We start from the raw sequence: 21,648 nt of genomic DNA, 5'->3' as shown, positions 1-21,648 counted from the left end.
TGTGTCCCTTCTTTCCCACTTCTTTTTTAGGCTGTACAGGGGGGAGGGGGGTCGAATAGGAGGCGTGCTGGAACCAAGTCGAGCCGTTAAAAAGTCGGGGGGTTTTTGAGGGTTGCTGACAGGTACGATGTAAGTACCTGGGTACGTAGCTGGCTGGAAGATTGGTAGTTGAAAGGTAAGAATGATAGTAGAGGGTCGAAATCCAAGATGTTTGTGTGAATAAGTAGGTAGATGGTCTAGGTCTTTGATCTCGCCGGGTGATCAGGTGCCCAGGCTCGTGATAAATGGCCCAAACCGTGACGCGAAGAATACAAGAAGAATACTCGATATGGTGTACCAGTTCACCACCGCAACGATAACTGTTTTGAAAGTACGAGAGGCCCGTGGTGAGAGGCCCTGCTCTAACAAAAGGAAAAGGTAATGAATGATAAATGTTTTAAGGACCCTTGGTGCCTTGTGTTGGGGTGAAATCGAGGTGACGAGGTTGGGATGGGGACAAAGAATAATAAAGCACAAAATAACAATACGTGTATGATTTGACCCCACGGCTGATCTTCTGATGATGAGTCTTTCTCGATGCGCTTGAAGTTCTAAGATCAATACCCTCTGTTGTCTCGGGCCACCGTTCACTTTGTTGTTCGACAACTAGACAGTCCATTGTTCTCGCCCTCGTTAGCCCGCCCCCCATCTCCTTACTACTGCTTGCATTTGCCTCTCGTCTCCTGCACAAGGTGCGGCTAAACACCAGCGAGGCCACTCTTTTCTGCCCGCTGCCCTACGAGATCTACGGGTACGAGTAGAGGACTGGAGAGAAACGAGTGCGCCCTCCCTCAGTCGCCCATGATTGTCCTGCCCACAACCCGCCATCCGCCATCCCATCCTCCTGCATCCTGTACCTCGTGTCGACCACCCTCGCCCTTTTTCGTTGGACAAATCATGAGTCAAGGCATTCAAATAGAATGGCCCAGTCCTGACGCCTAAAAGTGCTTCACAGCCAATACCATTGCACCGCCCCAGCTCCCTCGCAAGGGATCCATCGCAGCGACCACGAATCACGGGAGGCAGTAGTCGACAACTCGACAGGGATCTTTGCCCGAACAAGGAGAGACATCGCCACCTTTGGGGTCTCCCGGGGTTGCGGCTTCTTTCTGGTTGCCCTTGCCTCTACAAGTTCTCGAGGATTGACAATCGGGATCGTAATCGCTCACGAAAATTCCTAACCGCGCGAAGCCGACTAATCCTGTCAGGTCTTGTCCACCACCCAATGGCCGCCACATTTGACGAATACCCAGCGGTGCCAGTGCTGTGAAATGCTCGTGTCTCGCATATGCCTGAGAACGGTGTGGAAAGTGAGCCTTGGTTTGTGGGGATCCCTTCCCACGCCATCAGGGCGAAAGAGAGACGAAAGCCACCTGTGGTACCCCGTCGAAGGGCACGCAGATTAGCACATACTCGCCCCATGACTTTCATTTTCGTGATTCGTTGGCTCACGCCTGTGGAAGATCCTCCCCTCTGTGTTGGCTCAATGTCTGGCTGCCAGATATCAGGCAGAGCTCTGGCTGCCAAACCAGGCCAACAGGCAGGCACAAAGTAGCTCGGGCGCCTGTGACCCAACAAATCATGCTTTGTGGACAAACACTGTGACCGGAGGACAGTCGTGTTGCTCAGTTGAAGCAGCCAATGGTGCCTAGCCATTTATCACAACATCGATGGGGTTTGTGACACGTCAGTCGGCCAATACACCCGACTGCAAAGATGGGTCAGCAATGTGCGCTCTCAAATCGATGCCGAATATGATTGAGATTGCCTTTCAAGGCAAGAGCATTGTTTGATCACTGCCTGGCAAGCCGCTGCTCGCCATGTCCCAACAACTTTCGTGGCCAGAAATAGAGGCGGCATATTACAGGGACGGAAAACCGGCTTGGACCGGCTCGATGTGATCTCTACACGCCAAAAACAGAGAGGGGGCAAATTATGTGGATTTGAAATTGTCCAAGATCATTCGAAATGTGGACTTTATGGCAGACGATACCATGGCTATCGAAATACCAGAGTGACGGTGGACTTTACAAGCAGTCACAGCCAGCTGCAAGCCTTTTGGTCAGCGAAAACAGTTGGCCACCGCGGCCTGCTCATCAGTGCGTAAACATGTACCGTGGATTCTCGTCGCCCATTTCCGCAATTTCCTCCTCTGTCTTCCCAGCCATCTTTGCGTCCTCGTGCCCAGCCCGGCGGCGCTTGTTTCGGGCAAAGAAATAGGCTCCCATGAAGACATATATTCCACCAGCCATAGCGACCATTGAAAGCGACACGGCTTGGCCGCGGACAAATCGAGGAGCCTCGTCAGTTTTGTAGAGCTGAAATCGGTCAGAGGTCGAGCTTATAAAGGGAACGCGAGATGCCAAACTTACGAAAGGGGCCATGATACCAGCTGCATTTCCGATCTACAGCTTCTGAGTTAGCCTTGTTGACAGCGCTGGAACCCTTGAATAAAGACTCTCGCAGATACAGCACATCCTTGTCCAGGAGAGATTGACTCACGGTAAGTTGAATGCCGCTCGCAGTCGTCCGTTTGCCATACCGAGGCTGATCTGTTTCCGATAATCAGCTGCTGTATATCTGGAGCAAAAGACACCGAGACTTACTTGAAGGCAGCCACGCAAGAGGAATGCCGACTGAGACGTAGAGCCCTGTCGCGACCATGAAACAGGCGAAATAATGGGCTCCCGGACTCACGTCTGCGATCAGAATGCCGTAGCCAATGATGCTCACCAGGCAGAATGGAGCGACAGCGAGCGCTCGATGCTGGGCTCTATCTGAAGCCCAAGCGACAACCAGGTAAGTGATTGCGCCCAGCGCGTAGCATGGCACAGTGAGGGCCTGCGTCTCGGCTGTCGACCATGTCCCCAGTCCCTTGATGATGGTGGGCAGAAAAGTCGAATACCCATAGAGCATGGTATCGACGCCGAACTGACCAAAGGCAAACATCCACACTTTCCAGTCCTTGAGGGCTTTCAGCACGTCTTCTTTGTGGAGCTCGTCCCCCGACGAAGTATGGCCGATCTGGCGTCGCTTCCGCAGAACCATCAGAGCTCTCTCTTTTTCAGAAAGATAATATGCCGACTCTGGTGCGTCGGCGAGCCAGAAATAGACTATGACACCCAATACAACGCTGGGAAGGCCCTCTATGATCATGATCCATCTCCACCCTGACTGGCCGGCCACACCGTCCATAAATCCGATGCCATAAGCCAGAAGGCCGCCCACACTTCCGGACAAGGCGGCCGAGACAAAGAGATAGCCGACTCTGAGCGCGATCTCTCTTTTGGTGTAGAACAGGGTGAGATATATCGTCATACCTTGTGCAGGTCAGTTCGCTTGTTCCTATAATCAGGACAGTCCAACTATTAGTTACCTGGGAAAAGTCCTGCCTCCAGAGCGCCCATGATCAGGCGGCAAGCAATTAGTCCTCCATAGTTCTGGACAATGCCTGTCAACGTTGCCACAATGCCCCACCTGATGGTGGAAGAGAGAATGTCAGTGAGCCGTTGTGCAGGTGGATAACAGGAGATCATCTCAGTTGTGTCACTTTTCCCGATCCGACGGACTTGCTTCGACTGGTTCTGTCGCAAGTGCGCCACGAGAGGCCACGACGTTGAGCCGGAAAGGACAGGACTTACGACAAGGTAATGAAGGCAATCCACCGACTTGGCCTGAGTCGCTTGATGACAAGATTGCTCGGTGTCTCACAGAGAATATATGTGACGAACAGCAGGCTAACCGCCGTTTGATACTGCGATCCGTGAAGCCCCAAATCTTCTTCCATGTTATACAGCCGCGCGTTGCCAATGTTGACTCTGTCCAGGAAGGAGAAGAGGTAGAGGAGCATGGTTGGAGGAACGATGTACAAGTCAAGTTTCCGGACCAGACGTCGTTCGGCGGCGTGATCGATGGTTGGGAGGGAGTTTATGTCTTTTTCAGAGGCAGTGACAATGTTGGCGCCATCGTCGTACTCCGTCGAGGGATGCTTTTCGGGGTCGAGTTTCGCAATGGACTCGCCGTCGCGGGTTGGGCTCGAGTCATTACTTGCGCCCGTCATGGTGGGGGATTCAATGAGATAGGACTTGTGGTCCACGAGGTGAATGGGAACAGAGGCTGCGCCACAGCTCAATCGCGAAATATCTGCGCCCGACAAATTGACCCCTTAACTCAACCTGGCGACAGGAACAATATTGCTTTGGTGCCCAATGCAATTGATCTCGGGGGACCGTCACACTCTGCAGCCCACGATGGTAACAGCTCGAATCCAGAGTAATCCCGAGGGAGGGCTAGGGTGTATATATCCGAACCAGAGTAAGGAATATCTACTCCGTCTAATCCCACAGAGAAGATGGAGAACAAGTGTCCCCGGGGCCGTTATCTCCCCCCTCCCTGTCTTCATATCTTGCACTTGCCCATCCTAGTGCGAATTTCCAGCAATGACGCCGGTTGATGCTCATGCCACTACCACCAGTACGGCTCGGCATATCGATCAGCGGGCAGTTTGGTGCAACGAGAAACGTGGAGATTATCAGGGACCCTTGCGTGCTGGACTCCCACTGCTTCTAGATACCATTGTGACGCTGGCCCAGGAACTTGGCGCTCAAGGAGAGGCTTGTGATTGGCCGATATGGATGCGAGGTGGAGATTTCATTTGGTGGAGGATCTGCAGGGTGGCGTCCAAGTGCGTCCCTTAGCCGGACGTCATACGGTCCGTCACGGAGAATCACCGACCTCAGGCACCCTCAAGGGACAAGTCGAGACCTCTTAGAGCTTACACTGCTTCGACGGACATATGTATCTTTGGCGACCTTTGGCCAGAGGCGGGGATATACGCGACGACCGTCTAGGCGAGCACGCGAAATGCGAAGGATTCATGTTCGGCAGTTCAGGAAGACATGGCTGCCACGAGACACAGAGGTTCCAGAAGCCGAGCCAAGAGAAACTTGTTCCCCGAATGTCGCGACGAGGATTTGGGGGGCTTACAAGATACAAGGTAAGCAGGTGGCAGGCAGGAGAGATACATTGAAATGGTACCATTTACCTCTAGGCGAGGGCATCAGGTAGAAGGGAGAGAAGGTCAAGCGGGATATGCGCCCGCTTATCCCTCAGCCGCCAAGTATCTCGTTCCACAGCGAGCCCACGACAGCCTGACTGGACGCAGAAAAACACACTGTCTGTTTATTAAGTAATGGCCTGGATATCAGTTAAAAAAAGGAGAAGTACTACTGACTACTAGGTGGATCGAACGTAATACCTGATCGACGACGACGATCCCACCTAATACTTCCTTACTACTTACTACCAACCAGTATCACCACACCAACCTTCTTCTTTCCTCCTTCCTCCCGTCAAAAGAGCAAAAAACTCACATTGGCCTTTCTGCCGTGAGAAAACCCCGCGAAGGAATTTTTTTTTTTTCAGGTTTCACATTCGTTGGGATCCAAGTTGCGTCCATGCTCCCACCTATAGCTTGATATCATGGATCCAGAGCTCCTACGCACCCACTATGATCATATCGAAGTCATCCATGATAACGAATTAGGGAGTTACAAGAACTGTAGAGCTCCTACGTTGCCATGAATGCTTGGGTATTCACTTCTAGCCTGCGAATTAGGGAGATGGATGGATGAAACAAGACTGTGGACGAGCCTTACAGCTTTGCACCATATCACCGGTTGAATGTGGAAGAAATTCTGGCACAGAAATATATGTCTCGTGGTTCTTTCGAGGGTGGACCTGGTGAGTGAGTGAGTGAGTGGGTGAGTGAGTGCTACTTGGCGGGTGAAAAGTGTTTGTTGACTGACCAGCGCAGCAGGACTAAAGCGGAGGGTGTGCCGACTACGGTGGACGAATGAGGTATCTATCACGCGATGAGTGTTGGCTTGAATATCTTTGCTCATACATTGTCGATGCCTCTGTCGAAACGAATCACTTTATATGCATGCCCACCTCAGTCATGGATCCAACGCCAACACTGCTTTGATTGAAGTGCTTCAGATCTATGAACACATCGCGACAGCGCATTGGTGCTATTACTACTGACTTCTTCTTGGGCTGTGATACATATGATCTGTTTTGCTGCAGGGGCGTTGCTTTGACAGCGACCATTGACTCCATCCATTCAAAGCAGAATGTTCGCTACAGATATCGAAGAATGCGTTTCAGGGCCCTTGAAATCCAGACTTCAGGTGGCACTGGAAGCTATATTAGACTAATGACATGCCACTGCTTCTACCGTGGAAGGGCCGATTCCTGGCTGACTAGCACGGTCTTAACCGACATCGACGGCACGGAAGACCATGATGGGGAACACTTTAGGATACTCGGTCTTGAAAGAACGGTGCCTTTGACGGTGTGCTCGCCACAGCTTCACAATCAAAGAACATGTGCTTCATTTTGCAAGCATGTTCTGTAAATAGCTATGAATACGAAATGCACGAAGAAATAAATAGAAGAGCGGGCAATATATAGCACGGAGTTCGTATGTTGGCACATACGTAAGCAAGGCTGTCGCCGATGAGGCTGAGCTCCAGAGTGGGGCCCAGAGCCTGTGTCGTTCCTCCGCAAAGCCCCTGGCGTCATCAGCAAAACATTGTGCAGTGCTTGGGTAATTTTGGCCTTCGAAGTGTCCCGGGCTTCCAGGCTTCCAGGCCTCGGGTTTGCATTTTGGTTATCACCTGTTTATCTCAATCACCGCAGTGGTGCGCAGTCTGTTATGCAGGCATCAGCTATAATGCTAAAGCTATCCCCTTCGTGAACTGAAGTGCCCCTTTCCCTTCATGAGAGGTCGAGAACTGACAATCAAGCCGCCACACTCATACCTTTCTGTTTGACGCTTCTGGCACTCGTCGACCAACCTTCATTGCAATACTTGGAGACTGGCCACCTAAGGTGCCTCAGTACACATGAGTGCTCCTATCGAAGCTCAATCTATATCCTCACTGAGCAACCTGCTCGCAAACCCACCACGCTACCCGAGAAATCCTACCCATCAAGTCCACGAATCACTTGTGCTCTACATCGTTCGGGTACCTGGCAGCAAAGGTAAGAGGAGGATAGAACTGTGCAAGAGAAGGACATACATTGAGTTCTTGTAGATGTGTTCCTCACACCTCTGAAGCCCGCGACCAAAGCCTCGATAAGTATCGAGGCTGTGCAGTCCAGTCTATATTACCTCCATGTCGAGAGACCGGAAGATGAAGCGTTGAGAAAATCACTGGAAGCCACACAGATCACAGACAATCGCAGCCATGAGGTCTCGCCAATACAGAGAAAGCCTCTTCCTCCAGCACCGTACGCGAATTATCCTGCTTCTCAGAGACCTCCAACCCCACCAAAGAGTTACCCTCATTATCAACCGCCTTTACTAGAGTCAAAGACTGCGACTCAGGCTGAGCGCTATGCTGCCCGTGGCACTCATATCAGGCTGAATACTAGGTGCCATCTGGACGTCCCTCCGACTTCTGGAAAACCTTTCGGTAGCCGAATAATGCCTTCGCAGATGCATGATGGCGATGAGAGTCCATCTCCGAGTCCCATCGAAAATGCACAGATGCAACTCAGATTGGCCAGGAAGCCAGTCCGACCGGTACTTCAGGCTGATACTCAAGGTCATAATCGGTCAGACACTGAGCAGGAATCGCCGACCAGAGCCGGGCTTGACCATTCCTCGCAACTGTCTAGTTTTCCCTCCACAGGGTCTATGGCTTCGAAGCCGGGGCCGGCAACGTTGCGCATAACGCTGATTCGCAGAGACCCTGCTTCTGGTAGTCAATGGAACGTTGGTAGCATAGTTCAACAAACCACAGAAGCCCCTCTGAGGAGGGTCGACGTTGAACTCACCTCGCCGGGTTATATCAAGTTCGTGCAGTCAGAAGCTGGTGGAGGCACTGCGTTCCGCAGAAAGGTTGCCTATATGCAAACGTCTAGTGACGATGGGTCATTATTAACAAAGAGGAGACTCAATTCCACGGATTCTTTCTCGAATGCCCCTCCGTCAACCAGCCGAAGACCGAAACAGGCCTATGCTTTCATCTCGCCGTGGCAAGGTATGTGTGCCTTTGGCAATGGCCTGGATGGCAAAAGCCTTCGGTGTCGACACTTCCTACCCGGTACAAATCCGTCTATGCCAGGTGTCAGTGCAGATGTTGCAGAACTACGCTTCAACCTGCCATGGGCATCACTTCGGTTGAAGGACCCGAACAAGAAGCAGGCCAGTCATATATCAGACTGGTCTCACGACATGTCCATCACACGTCCGGAAACTTCCTCCAACAAAGAAGTGTGGAGGCGAAGCTTCCAAACCTTGACACACAGAGCTCGAAAGCAGCTCTCTATCAGTGAAAGCAACGACGATTTTGCACAGGTCGACAAGCCAAATGAACAGCCTCGGTTGAGCCTTGATCTTGGACGGGAAAAGGCTGGAGGAGGTTTCAAAGGCCATAGTGCTAAACTCGGAAAGCTCATTATCAATGATGAAGGCCTGAAGATGTGCGACCTGGTAGTCGGAGCATGCATGGGGGTCTGGTGGCAGCATTATGCGGGAGATATGTCGTCTTCATGAGCGTTTAGTCCAATTGCCACCCGTTGGATACGTGAGATGGGGTTTCCAGCCTGGATAGGAATAGTAATACTCAATGACCATCCGCATCTGAGCTGTGGTTATGGGCACTTTGACTGTCTACATCTAGGTTTCGGGACGAATGAAGCTTCTCTTATGCACGTTGCAGCCTCGCCGTCCTCGTACTCCCTCGCTCCGTCCATGGGAATCCACTGTCCTTAGCAATTTCATTTTGGATGCGGGGCGGAATGAAAAGGAGTCCCGCCTTGGCAGTTGCCCGATGTTGACGTTCTCCACCAGTGGCCGTTCGGACTGCGCATGGCGAACGGGGGATGCTTAGAAGGTGATCACTCACTATATTCCAGAACCAGCGCCGATAACTTGCAGAGTTTACCTCCAGCAGCCGTGTGTGTGCACATGAGAAGCATCGACACTGGTCCATTTGTGGAAACAGCTCCTCCCGACTCTTTCGAGTACACCCGCCCTGTCCTCCATCCAATACGAGACCGCGATATTGGCACGACTGCTCGAGTGCTTGTCCTCCAGTCCCCGTGATTGAAACCGTCAGATCAAAAGAAATGCATATACGGGAATGATGACACACTGTGGCTGAGATCAGTCTCTGGCGGCGGAAGAGGAGGAGCCTGGTAACTCAGCTACCACGCTGTCTGCTCGCCTCCGACATCTGCGCTTACTGCCATGGCCGCAGAAGCACCTGAGATGAAGCAGGGCCCCGTGGGTTTAGGGCCAGCAACTGATCGGGGAAGATTGCAAGCGAAGAAGGCTCAATTGCAGCCTGCGTTTCAACCCGCCTTCAAAGTCAACGGTGAACCCGGTCCTGCAGTCCTGTCCAACGGCCGCTCCAACAACACCTCCATCGCAGGACCGACTCCTTCGGGATCAACTCCACGAGACACCTCGCCTGACAGGCTCACTCCGTTTTCCACGTCGTCTAGGACGTCAAGTGCCCTGAAAAAGACCTACGGCTCGGGATCAAACCTTGCCCGAATCGCGACGAACGAGCAATCGGTCAGCGGAAGAGAAACCGTTGATTTGGACAATGCTCTGCAAAGCGGCGGAACGCCCACGGCGGGCAGAAAGAGTGTGCAATTTTCTCGAGATACCCAAGAGATCAGCCCTCATGGTAATGGGCATACCACACCTCCAGGCGGACGAACAGATGGTTTAGAGCAGGACAAACCGCACTCCCTGTATGCCAGATTGAGAGCACTGGCTATACCGCAGGGATATTCATTCAGCCACACTCGGTCTCCTAGTGGCCTATCAGCTAGTGGGCGCTCTCTGGACGGTAAAGAGGTCGACAGCCAGCCCTCTGCTCAACCTGGCCGCAATGAGGTCGGGCTTGCCGCTACATTGGAGGAGGATAGCGGCGACGACGCAGACGCTGATGCGGATGAGAGTAGCGCCGCAGAGAACAGCGTGTCCCAGTGGGCAACCCGAAAACGGCGGCGGAAGACACGACGTGGTGATGATATTGAAACCGCACCATCATCTCCCCACAGCCTGATGCGTCCGGTATTTGCGAGTGCTCCTATCAACTCTGATACGGACCTGGAAAGGCCTCGTACATTGGTTAGGAGGGCCACCGATACTGACATGGTTAATAACCCTCAGGGTGTCTCAGAGGACGAGGGGCGCAAACAACTTACCAACAGCAGTGGTTGGACACCCCGTCACCCTCTGCGAGGCTTGAGTTACGGCGGTCAGCGAAAGCCAGGTGACACTACACCAGACGGTCTGAGAAGGCCGCTGACTCTCTTGAATTTTGCCAACATCACTTCCTCTCGAGAAGCCGGCTCAAGCGAAGGGCAAACTCCCAAGACGCCATCTCGTCGAAAGATGCTGGCAGAGCGAAGTTCAACCCTGAGCGCCGCCAAATGGAGGCAACTCAAGAACAGTATAAAAACGTTAGGTCAAAGTCGAAAGAAACCGCCCACTCCTGAGGTTCTAAGATCTGCCGCCTTGCTCGCCGAATTGGCGGCCGCCGCTCCTGCGGCCTTAATACTCGCCAGTATGTTTCAGCGCGACGAGCACAATCACAGACGGGTACCAGTCCTTCTGGAACAGCTCAAGGTACAAGTCACAGACAGTGAAGTCGACCAACACAAAAATAAGGACGAGAAAGCCATCAAAGAGACCGATGAGGACAAAGTCCTGCGGCATCTGATTTTTAAGATCGAATGCGAATATGGTAACGGTGCCAATCGGATGAAATGGGTGATCAAACGGTCCCTCGGAGATTTCTCTAAAATGCATTTGAAATATAAAGCCGCCTATAACACTGGGAGACTTAGATTAAAAAGCGACGGGCGAAAGAAAATGCCAAAGTTTCCTTTGGAGGTGTTCCCGTACCTGAAATCTCTACGCTTGTTCGCCGATGAAGGCGATGAAGAAGACGCCGACGGGGGAGATGACACCGAACCAGGTACAGCGACAGATACCGAAAGGCCAACTCCTCGAAGCCAGAATCGACCCGGCTTCACAACAGCACGGAGGAAATCGAGTGTGACGGGGCTTCACGATCCTACTACTCCTGGGAATACACGCCGAGAGATGTTTGCCGAACGCCAGCGTAAGACTCTGGAAAAATATCTACAACAGATGATACAGTTTATGCTGTTTCGTCCCGAGAGCAACCGTTTGTGCAGATTTCTAGAAATATCAGCTCTCGGTGTGCGTCTCGCTGCCGAGGGTAGCGAACATGGCAAAGAAGGGCTTTTGCTCATCCGTTCGGCCAAAGGCCTCGACTTCAGAGCGTTGAATGCCCTCGAGTTTAAGAAGCGACATACCCCAAAGTGGTTTCTGGTTAGACACAGTTATGTTGTCTGCGTGGATTCGGCAGAGCAGATGCATATTTACGATGTGTTTTTGTTCGACTCAGACTTCGAAATACAATCCCGAAGGTTACGGCCAAGCGATCAGAGAAGTGCAAAGGAGCTGGCAGAGGCGGCCAAAGAATCTGCGAAACATCCCCAACACCATCGTCTCAAATTGGTCAACTCGGAAAGAAAGTTGAAACTCATCTCTAACAACGAACGTCAGTTGCAACAGTTCGAGGAGTCTATAAGAGAAATGGTGGCGGGATCACCTTGGGCCAAAATCAACAGATTCGACAGTTTCGCTCCAGTGAGGCCGAACTGCTTTGCCCAATGGCTTGTTGACGGCAGAGACCACATGTGGGTAGTGTCTCGCGCCTTGAATCAAGCGAAAGATGTCATTTATATCCACGACTGGTGGTTGAGCCCCGAGCTCTATATGAGGCGGCCGCCTGCCATCAGTCAGAAATGGCGTCTTGATCGATTGCTGAAGAGAAAGGCTGAAGAAGGGGTCAAGATTTTTGTCATTGTTTACCGCAACATCGATGCGGCTATTCCAATCGACTCTCAGTACACCAAATTCTCCCTGTTGGACCTGCACCCCAATATATTCGTCCAAAGGTCCCCCAACCAATTTCGACAGAATACCTTCTTCTGGGCGCATCACGAGAAGATATGTATTGTTGACCACACCGTGGCCTTCGTTGGAGGCATTGACCTGTGCTTTGGCAGGTGGGACACTCCTCAACACACCCTCGTCGATGACAAGCCAACCGGCTTTGAGCCGAGCGATGAGCCCAAAGACGCGGACCATTGCCAATTGTGGCCGGGAAAGGACTACTCTAATCCGCGGATACAAGACTTTTACGCGCTTAACAAGCCGTACGAAGAGATGTATGATCGTTCAAGGGTAGCCAGAATGCCGTGGCATGACATTTCTATGCAGGTTGTTGGGCAACCAGCCCGCGACCTAACCCGACATTTTGTGCAGAGGTGGAACTACATCCTGCGACAACGGAAGCCAACACGCCCTACACCGTTTTTGCTCCCTCCTCCAGACTTCAACCCCGCCGATCTGGAAGCGCTTGGTCTTGACGGGACATGCGAGGTCCAAATCTGTCGCTCTGCTGGGCCTTGGTCCTTGGGTACTCCCGATAAAACCGAACACAGCATTATGAACGCTTATATTAAGCTGATTGAAGAATCCGAGCATTTCGTCTATATTGAGAACCAGTTTTTCATCTCCAGCTGTGAGACAGAAGGCGCCACGGTCCACAACAAGATCGGTGACGCTCTTGTGGAACGGATCACCCGTGCCAGCAAGAACGGAGAGGCATGGAAGGCTGTGATCATCATCCCCCTGATTCCTGGATTCCAGAACACGGTCGAGGAAGAAGGTGGGACCAGTGTGCGGTTGATCATGCAATACCAATATCGCAGTATCTGTCGTGGAGAATCTTCCATCTTTGGTCGTCTGAAGGCGGTCGGCGTGGATCCGGAAGAATATATCCAGTTCTATAGCCTTCGTCAATGGGGCAGAATTGGTCCACGCAAAACACTTGTGACGGAGCAACTCTATATCCACGCCAAATGTATGGTTGTCGATGACAGAGTTGCCTTGATTGGATCTGCGAACATCAACGAACGATCATTGCTGGGAAATCGCGATTCCGAGTGCGCGGCTATTGTGCGTGATACAGATATGGTCTGGTCGTGGATGAACGGCAAGCCTTACCAGGTTGGCCGATTCCCGCACACACTCCGTATGAGGTTGATGCGCGAACACCTCGGCCTGGACGTTGACAAGATCATGGAGGATGCACAAGTGATGGAAGCAGAACACCACAAAATGCAATCATCAGGAAAGTCAGTCCGATCAGAATCTCCCGACGACACTTTCAGGAGTCCTATTTCGGAAGCGGATGATGTCCTCAGTCCACTACATGGACAAGATGCAGAAATGCATGAAGAGTTGCTTCAGCGCACTGAGGAGTTCAGGAGCTTCAACCACGACGTTGATTGGGAACAGCAGGGTAACCCCAACCTCAAATCGAAGAGAGCTGGTGTGACTCAAGATCCACGTGTGACTGGGGATGCTCACCACAGACAAGATGTAGAAGGGCATGGATACGACAGGATGGCTGAGATTGCCGCCAAAGGACTTGGAGACGGACGAGACAGCACACTTGTCAGAGGCAGTAAGGAGGTTTTGTTCTCAGACATTGACCCAGAGGGCAAGACCCCTCTGGCACATCCGCGAAAGCACGGTGAACACCTTCGTCTGCCTTCGTATGTGGTCAAGATGGAGACGCCGGAACCTCCATTGCCTCCCAGGCCCGGCTTTGGCCGGATGGATACGGCGCAGCTGGGCTTACCCATGTTGTCGCAGCTGCCTCCACTACCCCCTGGAGATGACTCGGACATAGGAGGTCCTCCGCTTGCCAAAGTCGGTTCCAGGGACTCGATTCGCCCTCGTCATCCCTTGATGGAAGAGCTCCGGCGTCCGCTGGTCGACCGGGATTCCATGACAGACCCAATCCACGACGCATTCCTCTACGACACTTGGCACGCGGTGGCAGAGAACAACACCAAGATATACCGCTCGGTGTTCCGGTGTATGCCGGACAATCAAGTGCGTAACTGGGACGAATATCATCAGTACGTGGCGTACGAACAACGGTTCAATCAATTACAAGGCAATGACCTTCCCAAGGAGGACAAGGTATCCGACCCTTCTCGGGCAGGATCTGTCACTAAAAGTGGTCCGCCAGGAGCGGGGTCTCGACACCCGGCGGCACAGATCAAAGCTGTGACTCATGTTCCCTCGGATATTGAGAAGGCGACTGGCGAGGTGAAGGAGAAGATCAAGAGTGTCCTTGGAGACAAGTCAGACCGGGCGCATGAGGCCGCTGAAAAGGAGAAGCTTCGGCGCTGGGCAGCGGACACCAATCAAGCACAGGCTCAAAGACAGGGGATGCCCACCCTGCATCGGCAGGAAACATTGACGGAGGAAAAAGCCGGATTGCAGACTGTGCCAGAGGGACAGGCCATCATCGACGAAGGCAGCGGGACGGGCGAAGACGATGACTTCAGCACTGAGCGGCCGATCAGCAGTTTGAGTTCGACGGCAGTAGACAGGGAGAAATCAGCAACAAACGGCACTCCATCAACCACGAACGGGCCTTTTGTTGGGTACTCGGACGCGGTGAACCAGAATGCTGCTCAGTCGGCGGCCAACATTGGTGGAAGTGGCCGTCGACGCAGAAGGGCTACCACTAGGTCTAGTAGACGTGACTTCAGCGCGAGCGATGACATCCTGGCCATTGAGGAGGCGGAAGAGCTGTTGGGCTGTGTCCAGGGCCATCTTGTTGTCTGGCCTTATGATTGGTAAGTGTGGCTCTTTCTTCGCATGTCTCCTGACGATGGGCTAACGGCTTTTTGTGCTTAGGTTGGAGAAGGTTGAGGCTGGAAGTAACTGGCTGTTTCCCTTTGACCAGATCAGTCCGATCGAAATCTAGTGCGTACCCCTGTCTGCGTTGTGTCTCACGCATTTGGACGATGAGTGAGGCTGCGAATGAAAAACACTGACATATGGCTCTAGTATCTGATGTTACCGACCACAAGAGAGGAAACAGACACTTATTCCCCAAAAAAACACTTTTCTATTACACGCTTACTTTCAGAAAGACTACACATTACGAGGCAATCACGCAAAAAGGGCTTCTTCACAAAGGGCGGAAGATGGGAGAGGGATGCATAGGAATTCAGACACCGGCACAAGAAAGAGCAACACAGGGTCATGCATGTTTTCAGTGGAGACGGAGAGGGTGCTTGATGAGAAGTCTTCTTGTCTTATTAATACATTCATATGCTATTACGGCCGACCAAAAAATGGGGCATATTTGTTATTTTGTATTTTTGTCACGGTCTGTCTCATACTGGGCATACTGGCATACTGGCATTCAGGCATTCAAGGGATGGGGCCGGACAAGGGCAGGGGATTGATTGACTACCTGCGGTCTTCGTCATAGTCATAGGGAGCAAGCAAATCTTTGCCCTGGAGGGACTTTTTTGGAGGGCATATTTCCCATTATCCGTTCTTTCTTTACATTTACATTTGCGGCAGACAGCTTCAGTATGGCAGGGCAGTAGAAAAATCAAGACATGGTGGGCATTTCATCAATGTCAAACCCCCGTCGTCTGTTTTATACGTTCTGCTTCCTCATATTGAGCTCCTACTAGGTCTCTCAAAAGATATCAACAACCCACAATACACAGCACAAAACAAAAACAACATAATACATATCAAAAGTGTACATCGCTAAACATCTTCAAAACTCACATTTTCGGCCTCGCGGCCTCCCACCCGTCTTACCTGGATATCTCTATTCTCCCCCCACGGAATACACCTCGTATTGATTAGAACATTTGACTGTCGACCCCTGCTCGCTCCCTTGGTGCGAACAGTCCTGTCTGCCTTCTTTCCTCAGCGTCTGTCGATCCTTCCACCTTCAGTCAGGCACGAAAGTACTGGCAGTCTGCTTCATGGTTCTGGGCAAGACCATAGAGCTCGTGCATGTGCCTCTGAAAACCAGTGATTTGTCAAGGTCCAGCGTGCCTTCATGATGAGTGACGAAGACAATCATGCTGGCACGGTCTCCCAGCAATGACTATCACTATCATGGCTGGGAATCCTGGGAGCAAACCCCACAATGCTCGCTGCTGACTGGCGATGGTGTCTTGCCTCTCAGATCGTTCGCTGAGTCGATATATGTGGTAGACCCTCCCTCTGCTAGAAGAGTCCAACCACTAAAAAGTGTGGTGAGAAAGCCCCCTTTGATGTAATTTTACAACCCCAACACAAGCCATATAGATGAGGTGGCCGCCTTGTTGTACAAGCCCGAAGTTTCTCATGTATCTCAACTCAACAGTCAACCTCGGCAGCAGAATATTTTCTTCCACCAAGGGACGTTAATGTTGTCATCGTCGAATCCTGATTTCTCCGTCGGTGGCAGAGGATTCGGCAGGGATGGTTGTCGGGCTGGTTGCATAGAGCCTGGCATCTGATAAGATGCTCCAGCACCACTGACGTTAGGAGTATGGCCCTTGGAGGCAAATGGGACTTGATGGGTCAGTGAGCCGGTACCGGCACCGTGTTGTCTTCTTGCCTCAACCACTCTGCGCACGATGACTGTCCATTGAGATTAGCACCAGCTGTTGATGAGCGGAAGAGCAGCCTCGACTTACGGGCAAAGGTCTCCTCGATGTTCACCATCTCTCGGGCGCTTGTTTCCATGAAGCCACAATTTCTGCTCTTGGCCCATTCCCAGCCGACCTTGCTGCTGACGACTCTGGCATCTTTGAGATCACATTTGTTGCCGGCGACAATCTTGATTGGAGGGAACTTCCATCCATCCTCCCTCCTGCCGCGGACCTTGGCACCCTTCTCACGGAGTAAACGGGCATTCTCCTCCACTCTGTTCTCAGCTTCAATGTCAATCATGTCTAGGAACCACGACAGCCCATCGAGAGAAGCGGCATTGGTGATGTCATAAACCAGAAGAAAAGCATCAGACTGGAGGTTGGAGGCAGCCCACAAACTCCGATATTCTTCTTGGCCGGCTGTGTCAGTGAGTGAGAGATAGTAGTTTAAGCCGTCCACTGTTCGAGTCACCGAGTACGAGTCCTCGATAGTCGGATCATATCTGCTCAGAGTTAGCAGGAGTATCCTTTCCGGCTTGGAGAACGAGGGGGGCACGTACTCGGAAGTCCATTGCGATCGGACCAGGCGCAATGTAATAGACGATTTACCTGCAAAAGGGAAAGCATCAGCGGAACATATTACTTTCGCCAGCGGCACGCAGAAGGTAAGGAACATACCACAACCTCCATCGCCGCATATAGTGATGGAAATCTTGTCCGCCATGGTCGAGTATTCGAACTGGGGAATTACTGAAAAAGTCCCCTTCTGGAGTGGAAAGAATTGTGAAGCTCGTATAAGAGGCTCTGAGACTATAGCTGACGGGTTCGTTCTCTCACAAAAAGGGCAGAGTCCCGGAGAAGCTGGGGGCAAGCTTTATTATGGCCGAGGGACAATCCGAAAGTAAAAGTGATTGCGCACGGACGCGATCTGTAAACAAGTCCGAGGTCTATATGCGCCTCTATCCCTGCGATTTGGTTCTGTACTGAGAGGCTTTCTTTATTGGTGTCAAAAGGGGGGAGAGCGCTGCCGCAGACACGGCCCGAGGGTTCAGGAGGTTGAGAGAGGATTCGCAGGAGTATCGCAAGAACTCGGGACCAGCACGTCGAGAGTCTGCAATAGTCGGAAGTGAAGTGGGAGGCAATTTAATGCTGGACCGAAGAGGTCGAGGGGTGCAGGCAGGTGCTCCTGGCAGTGGGATGGAGTGGGCGCAAAGGTGCAGGAGGGCGCTGCGAGGATGGATCGTGGGATGTTGATATTGACGAATTTGACCACTATGGGTAGGGACAAGGTCGCACTGGATGATATAAGAGGCGTCAGGTCTTGTGTCTATCGGAAGTGACAAAGGTCTTGGGACGTGTGATTTAGGAGAGGGGAACTGTGAGGATAGAAATGTATGGTTGGAAGTGTTGAAGCAGGAAGTGTGAGAGACGAGGTTCGGGAAGGCTGGATTTGCGACCAGGGGGGGTTTGGTGAAGCCTGGCAGCCACACGCGCCCACACGCCCACACACCCACCCACCCAGGGTCTTTTCCGGTATGTCCCTACTCCATTCGACTCCAAGCATTGGGTGACGGCGTCCAATTGTGGGACAGGACTAGAGCCTCTCCAGTTCGAGACTCGGTCGATTGGGTACCAGAAGGACGGTGATCAGATGTCGAGTCAGTCGAGGTGATGAAATGATGGTCTGTTTTCCATCATGATCTCTCGCAGTGTCAGCATCAACGAGGCGGGCGGTTTGGACCGGGCAGAAGTGATGCTTTCAAGCGAGATGGGAGAGTTACATGGGCAGGGGAAAAGGGACAAAAAAGTTCGAGGAGGGACGAAAGCTTGCCGGGGATGCAAGAGGGACGAAGAAGGGGGGAGATGATTGAAACACCGACTGGGCGGAACGGCCGTTAGGAAAGAGGCCAAAGGAAGTGTGGGACTAGGGGGAGTAGCCAATGGGTAATCAATGGGCCGGGGAATAGGGAAGCCACCACGCCTAGCATTTAGCCTACGGGTGCCTAGGAAGCCTAGCAAGCACCAGAAGCACCAGAAGCTAGCTAAGAAGGTAACTAAGGAACCCTCTAGAGCCCCCGGAGGCCCTTACAAGTTCAGGGCAGCCAGTTGGGCAGCAAAGGTGTGAAGTAACCACTGTCGATCATTCTTGTCCTCGCAGAGTCGATCCCCTCACCTTTCTCGCCTTTTCGTTTTCTCGCTTCCTTGCCCTAACAAACTTCTCCAGCCATCGCTCGCACACACACACACACACACACACGCACACATGCCACCCAATTCTCTCTCGTCGGTGAATGCCGCCCGATGACTCCCTCCCTTCCTCCCTCCCGAGATCACCGTACAGCCCCCCTCAGCCTCGTGCGTTATGTAAGCCCGCACATGTTGATCAGGCCGCCTCTTGCGCTCAGGCTTCAGGCCTCCGCAGCGGCCGCACGGGTACGACAAATATAGCCACCCCCAGACTCTTTTCGTCGGTGCCTGTACACAATGAAAACATCTCGCATGCACACTCTGTGAAGGCCTCGTCATGTCACCTACGCGCTGCTGGTTGCGCTCGCAGCTCAGGACCACCCTCCGAACCATATCGCCCCCACCATTACCAAGAAGAGAGACTCGCCATTGTGTGGCTGATGTTGTTGATGAGCGTGTTCTGAGAATTTGCCCCCGTGCCGGGATGGTGCTATTCGAAGGCCTTGGGATTCAGGCCCGTCGATATATACCATCGAGTATGGGTCACCACTGTTCGCCCTTGGAATAAGGAATGTGACCTGTTTACGACCGACTCGACGACGTTGAAATGGAAGTAAATTTCAGCAGCCAGTCCAGCACTCAGAGCCGACTGATATCTGACATAACACCCTCAGAAGATCCCGCAAAACCACCACCATGGTGGACCCGGATGAGCTTGGACAATTGGTTGTGGGAATTGTCAGCGGCGTTGCTGTGTATCTGCATCCTCATTGCCATTGTTGCCATTCTCCTTGTATACGACAACCGCGCTGTTCCAGATCTCCCAGAGGGGTTGACGGTGAGTCCTCGGGCGCTTGTCAAAGGTTGAGAGATTCTAATGTCTATTGCCAGATCAACGCAATAATATCCCTTCTTGCGGGCTTTGCAAAGGCTGCCCTACTAGCAGTACTAGCTTCGGCCATTCGACAGGAGAAATGGCTGTGGTTCATCGGAAAACCACGGCCACTCAACACCGTCGACGCTTTCGAGGAAGCCAGCCGTGGCCCTTATGGTTCAACTCTCCTCATTCTCAGTCGTCGAGGTAGTCTTCAGGCACTAGTCGCCGCATTGGTCACCGTCCTGGCTCTCGGCTTCGAGCCATTTCTACAACAAGTTCTAAACACTGTAGTGCGCGACAGCCCTGTCCCATCGCAACCTGCCTCGATCCGCACCCCGACCTCGTACAATGAATCGGTGATTGGAAATCTGGGTGGTTCAGGCCTGTCATTGAATGCTTTGATCGGAGCGTTTGGAGGGGCATCAGGCGCCATACCGAATCCTGTTTGCCCCAGTGGAAATTGCACATGGCCAGTGTACAACACTCTTGCATTGTGCACCATGTGTACAGACATGACCAGCAAAGTCAAACTCGGGAGAGACGCGTACAACATCAACTTGACCTCCCATTTCGAGGAGTTCTCTCAGAGCAATCGGACGTCTTCCTCCACCACCTGGACACCAACTTATTCCTTCCCGCACGGAAATCCCGTTAACGTCTCGGTAACTCTTGACCTGTCTTTGGCGAGCAGCGTGCAGTGGTTTGTCACCTATCCACGCCGCGTGGTGTGGCCACTGAATATTGACCCTACGCCGGACAGCCACTGGGGTAAGAGCTGGGACAATAAATCATATGCTGGCATCTCTTCTCCTCTGTTTGCCATGGGCTATCTCGACATTAACACAACCTCCTCCTTCGACCAACTGGTCGTCCAATCTGCCACGGAATGTGCGTTTACACCGTGTGTCCGTACTATGGACACTGCGGTCCGCTCCGGCACGACCATCTCACATGCGACAACGGCAGATTACGGCACCATTATCATTAGTCAGAACCAACCCGATGGGCGCATTTTGACTGGCTGGGAGGCAGAAGTGAACGATACGAGTTATTTCGTTTATGATTCCGGCAACGATGATTCTCAAGGTCGAGCATTCTTGCTTGTTCAAGCCCTCCGGATAGCGCTTGAGGGAAATACCACTTACAGTTATGGCGGGTACTGGTACCCGGACCCTGCTCAACAGGGGGACATTTACAATTTCTCCTCAACGGGCTTCGACCAGAACTCGGGGCCGTGGAGCTCTGCGGGTCAGCAGGCGATCGACGGCAACGGCAATTTCAGCGACGTCGCGGATAGTGTTGGGCGGGCAGTGACGGGTCGTTTCCAGCAGCTACAAGAAACCGTGGCCACTGGGACGACTCTGCACAACCAGGCGGTGATAGTGGTCCGCTGGCCATGGATCAGCTATCCCCTGGCGCTTGTCGTGCTCGGGCTGACCGGGCTGTTCCTGACGATGTTCTCCACACACCGCAATCACATGCCAGTATGGAAGGAGTCGACCCTACCTCTTCTTTTCCGGTACAGTTCACCAGTCGAGTTGCAGCAAGGCCACAGCACTCCACCAGGAGGTCTGACACCTCCGCCTGGCACGACCTTTTCGTTTGCAAACACCATCCCGGGTCCTGATTCGAACAAGGTGAGCTCGATTATCGCCCAGGCCTCAGCGGAGCAAGTGCAGCTGCGTCGCCGGGACTCGGTCTGGGTTCTGGACTCGGATCCCCTGCCACTGCAAAGCAGCAGGGACGCTTCGTCGAGCCAGCGGATCGTTTGGCATCGAGTATAGAGATGGTAAGAATGCATGGGGGTGGAGGGGGCATGGATTGACAGCACAGCCAAATCTCCCGATGCATTTTGGTTTCTGTGTTTTAACTCATATTGTGGTCTGTCAATTTCATATAGTGTTATTTCTGTCCCGTCTTTTTCTCTTTTCCCCCGTATCTGT

At 52.5% G+C, this 21,648-nt stretch overlaps 5 protein-coding genes across 5 annotated transcripts; 3 read left to right on the top strand and 2 right to left on the bottom strand.

Moving 5' to 3' along the window:
* Positions 1 to 2,135: 2,135 nt before the first annotated feature.
* On the bottom strand, positions 2,136 to 4,099 carry Z517_11691 (uncharacterized protein; the record flags this gene model as incomplete). The annotated part of the gene is made up of 6 exons (XM_013423274.1): positions 2,136 to 2,357; positions 2,412 to 2,444; positions 2,542 to 2,591; positions 2,646 to 3,359; positions 3,416 to 3,516; positions 3,681 to 4,099. The coding sequence occupies 6 exons, from the start codon at positions 4,097 to 4,099 to the stop codon at positions 2,136 to 2,138; spliced, it is 1,539 nt and encodes a 512-aa protein (XP_013278728.1).
* A 2,848-nt stretch (positions 4,100 to 6,947) lies between these two features.
* Z517_11690 (uncharacterized protein) lies at positions 6,948 to 8,605 on the top strand (the record flags this gene model as incomplete). The annotated part of the gene is made up of 2 exons (XM_013423273.1): positions 6,948 to 7,086; positions 7,140 to 8,605. The coding sequence occupies 2 exons, from the start codon at positions 6,948 to 6,950 to the stop codon at positions 8,603 to 8,605; spliced, it is 1,605 nt and encodes a 534-aa protein (XP_013278727.1).
* Positions 8,606 to 9,301: 696 nt separating this feature from the next.
* Positions 9,302 to 14,957, top strand: Z517_11689 (uncharacterized protein; the record flags this gene model as incomplete). The annotated part of the gene is made up of 2 exons (XM_013423272.1): positions 9,302 to 14,826; positions 14,888 to 14,957. The coding sequence occupies 2 exons, from the start codon at positions 9,302 to 9,304 to the stop codon at positions 14,955 to 14,957; spliced, it is 5,595 nt and encodes a 1,864-aa protein (XP_013278726.1).
* Positions 14,958 to 16,370: 1,413 nt separating this feature from the next.
* On the bottom strand, positions 16,371 to 17,365 carry Z517_11688 (uncharacterized protein; the record flags this gene model as incomplete). The annotated part of the gene is made up of 4 exons (XM_013423271.1): positions 16,371 to 16,630; positions 16,687 to 17,144; positions 17,202 to 17,250; positions 17,320 to 17,365. The coding sequence occupies 4 exons, from the start codon at positions 17,363 to 17,365 to the stop codon at positions 16,371 to 16,373; spliced, it is 813 nt and encodes a 270-aa protein (XP_013278725.1).
* A 2,070-nt stretch (positions 17,366 to 19,435) lies between these two features.
* On the top strand, positions 19,436 to 21,489 carry Z517_11687 (uncharacterized protein; the record flags this gene model as incomplete). The annotated part of the gene is made up of 2 exons (XM_013423270.1): positions 19,436 to 19,666; positions 19,720 to 21,489. 2 exons carry the CDS (start codon positions 19,436 to 19,438, stop codon positions 21,487 to 21,489), a joined length of 2,001 nt encoding a protein of 666 aa, XP_013278724.1.
* Positions 21,490 to 21,648: the final 159 nt, after the last annotated feature.

The sequence above is a fragment of the Fonsecaea pedrosoi genome (assembly GCF_000835455.1).
Source record: "Fonsecaea pedrosoi CBS 271.37 unplaced genomic scaffold supercont1.8, whole genome shotgun sequence".
In the NCBI taxonomy this organism is placed as follows: domain Eukaryota; kingdom Fungi; phylum Ascomycota; class Eurotiomycetes; order Chaetothyriales; family Herpotrichiellaceae; genus Fonsecaea; species Fonsecaea pedrosoi.
Note: the sequence above shows the minus strand (reverse complement) of the source record. Positions and strands in the feature narration are given on the sequence as shown.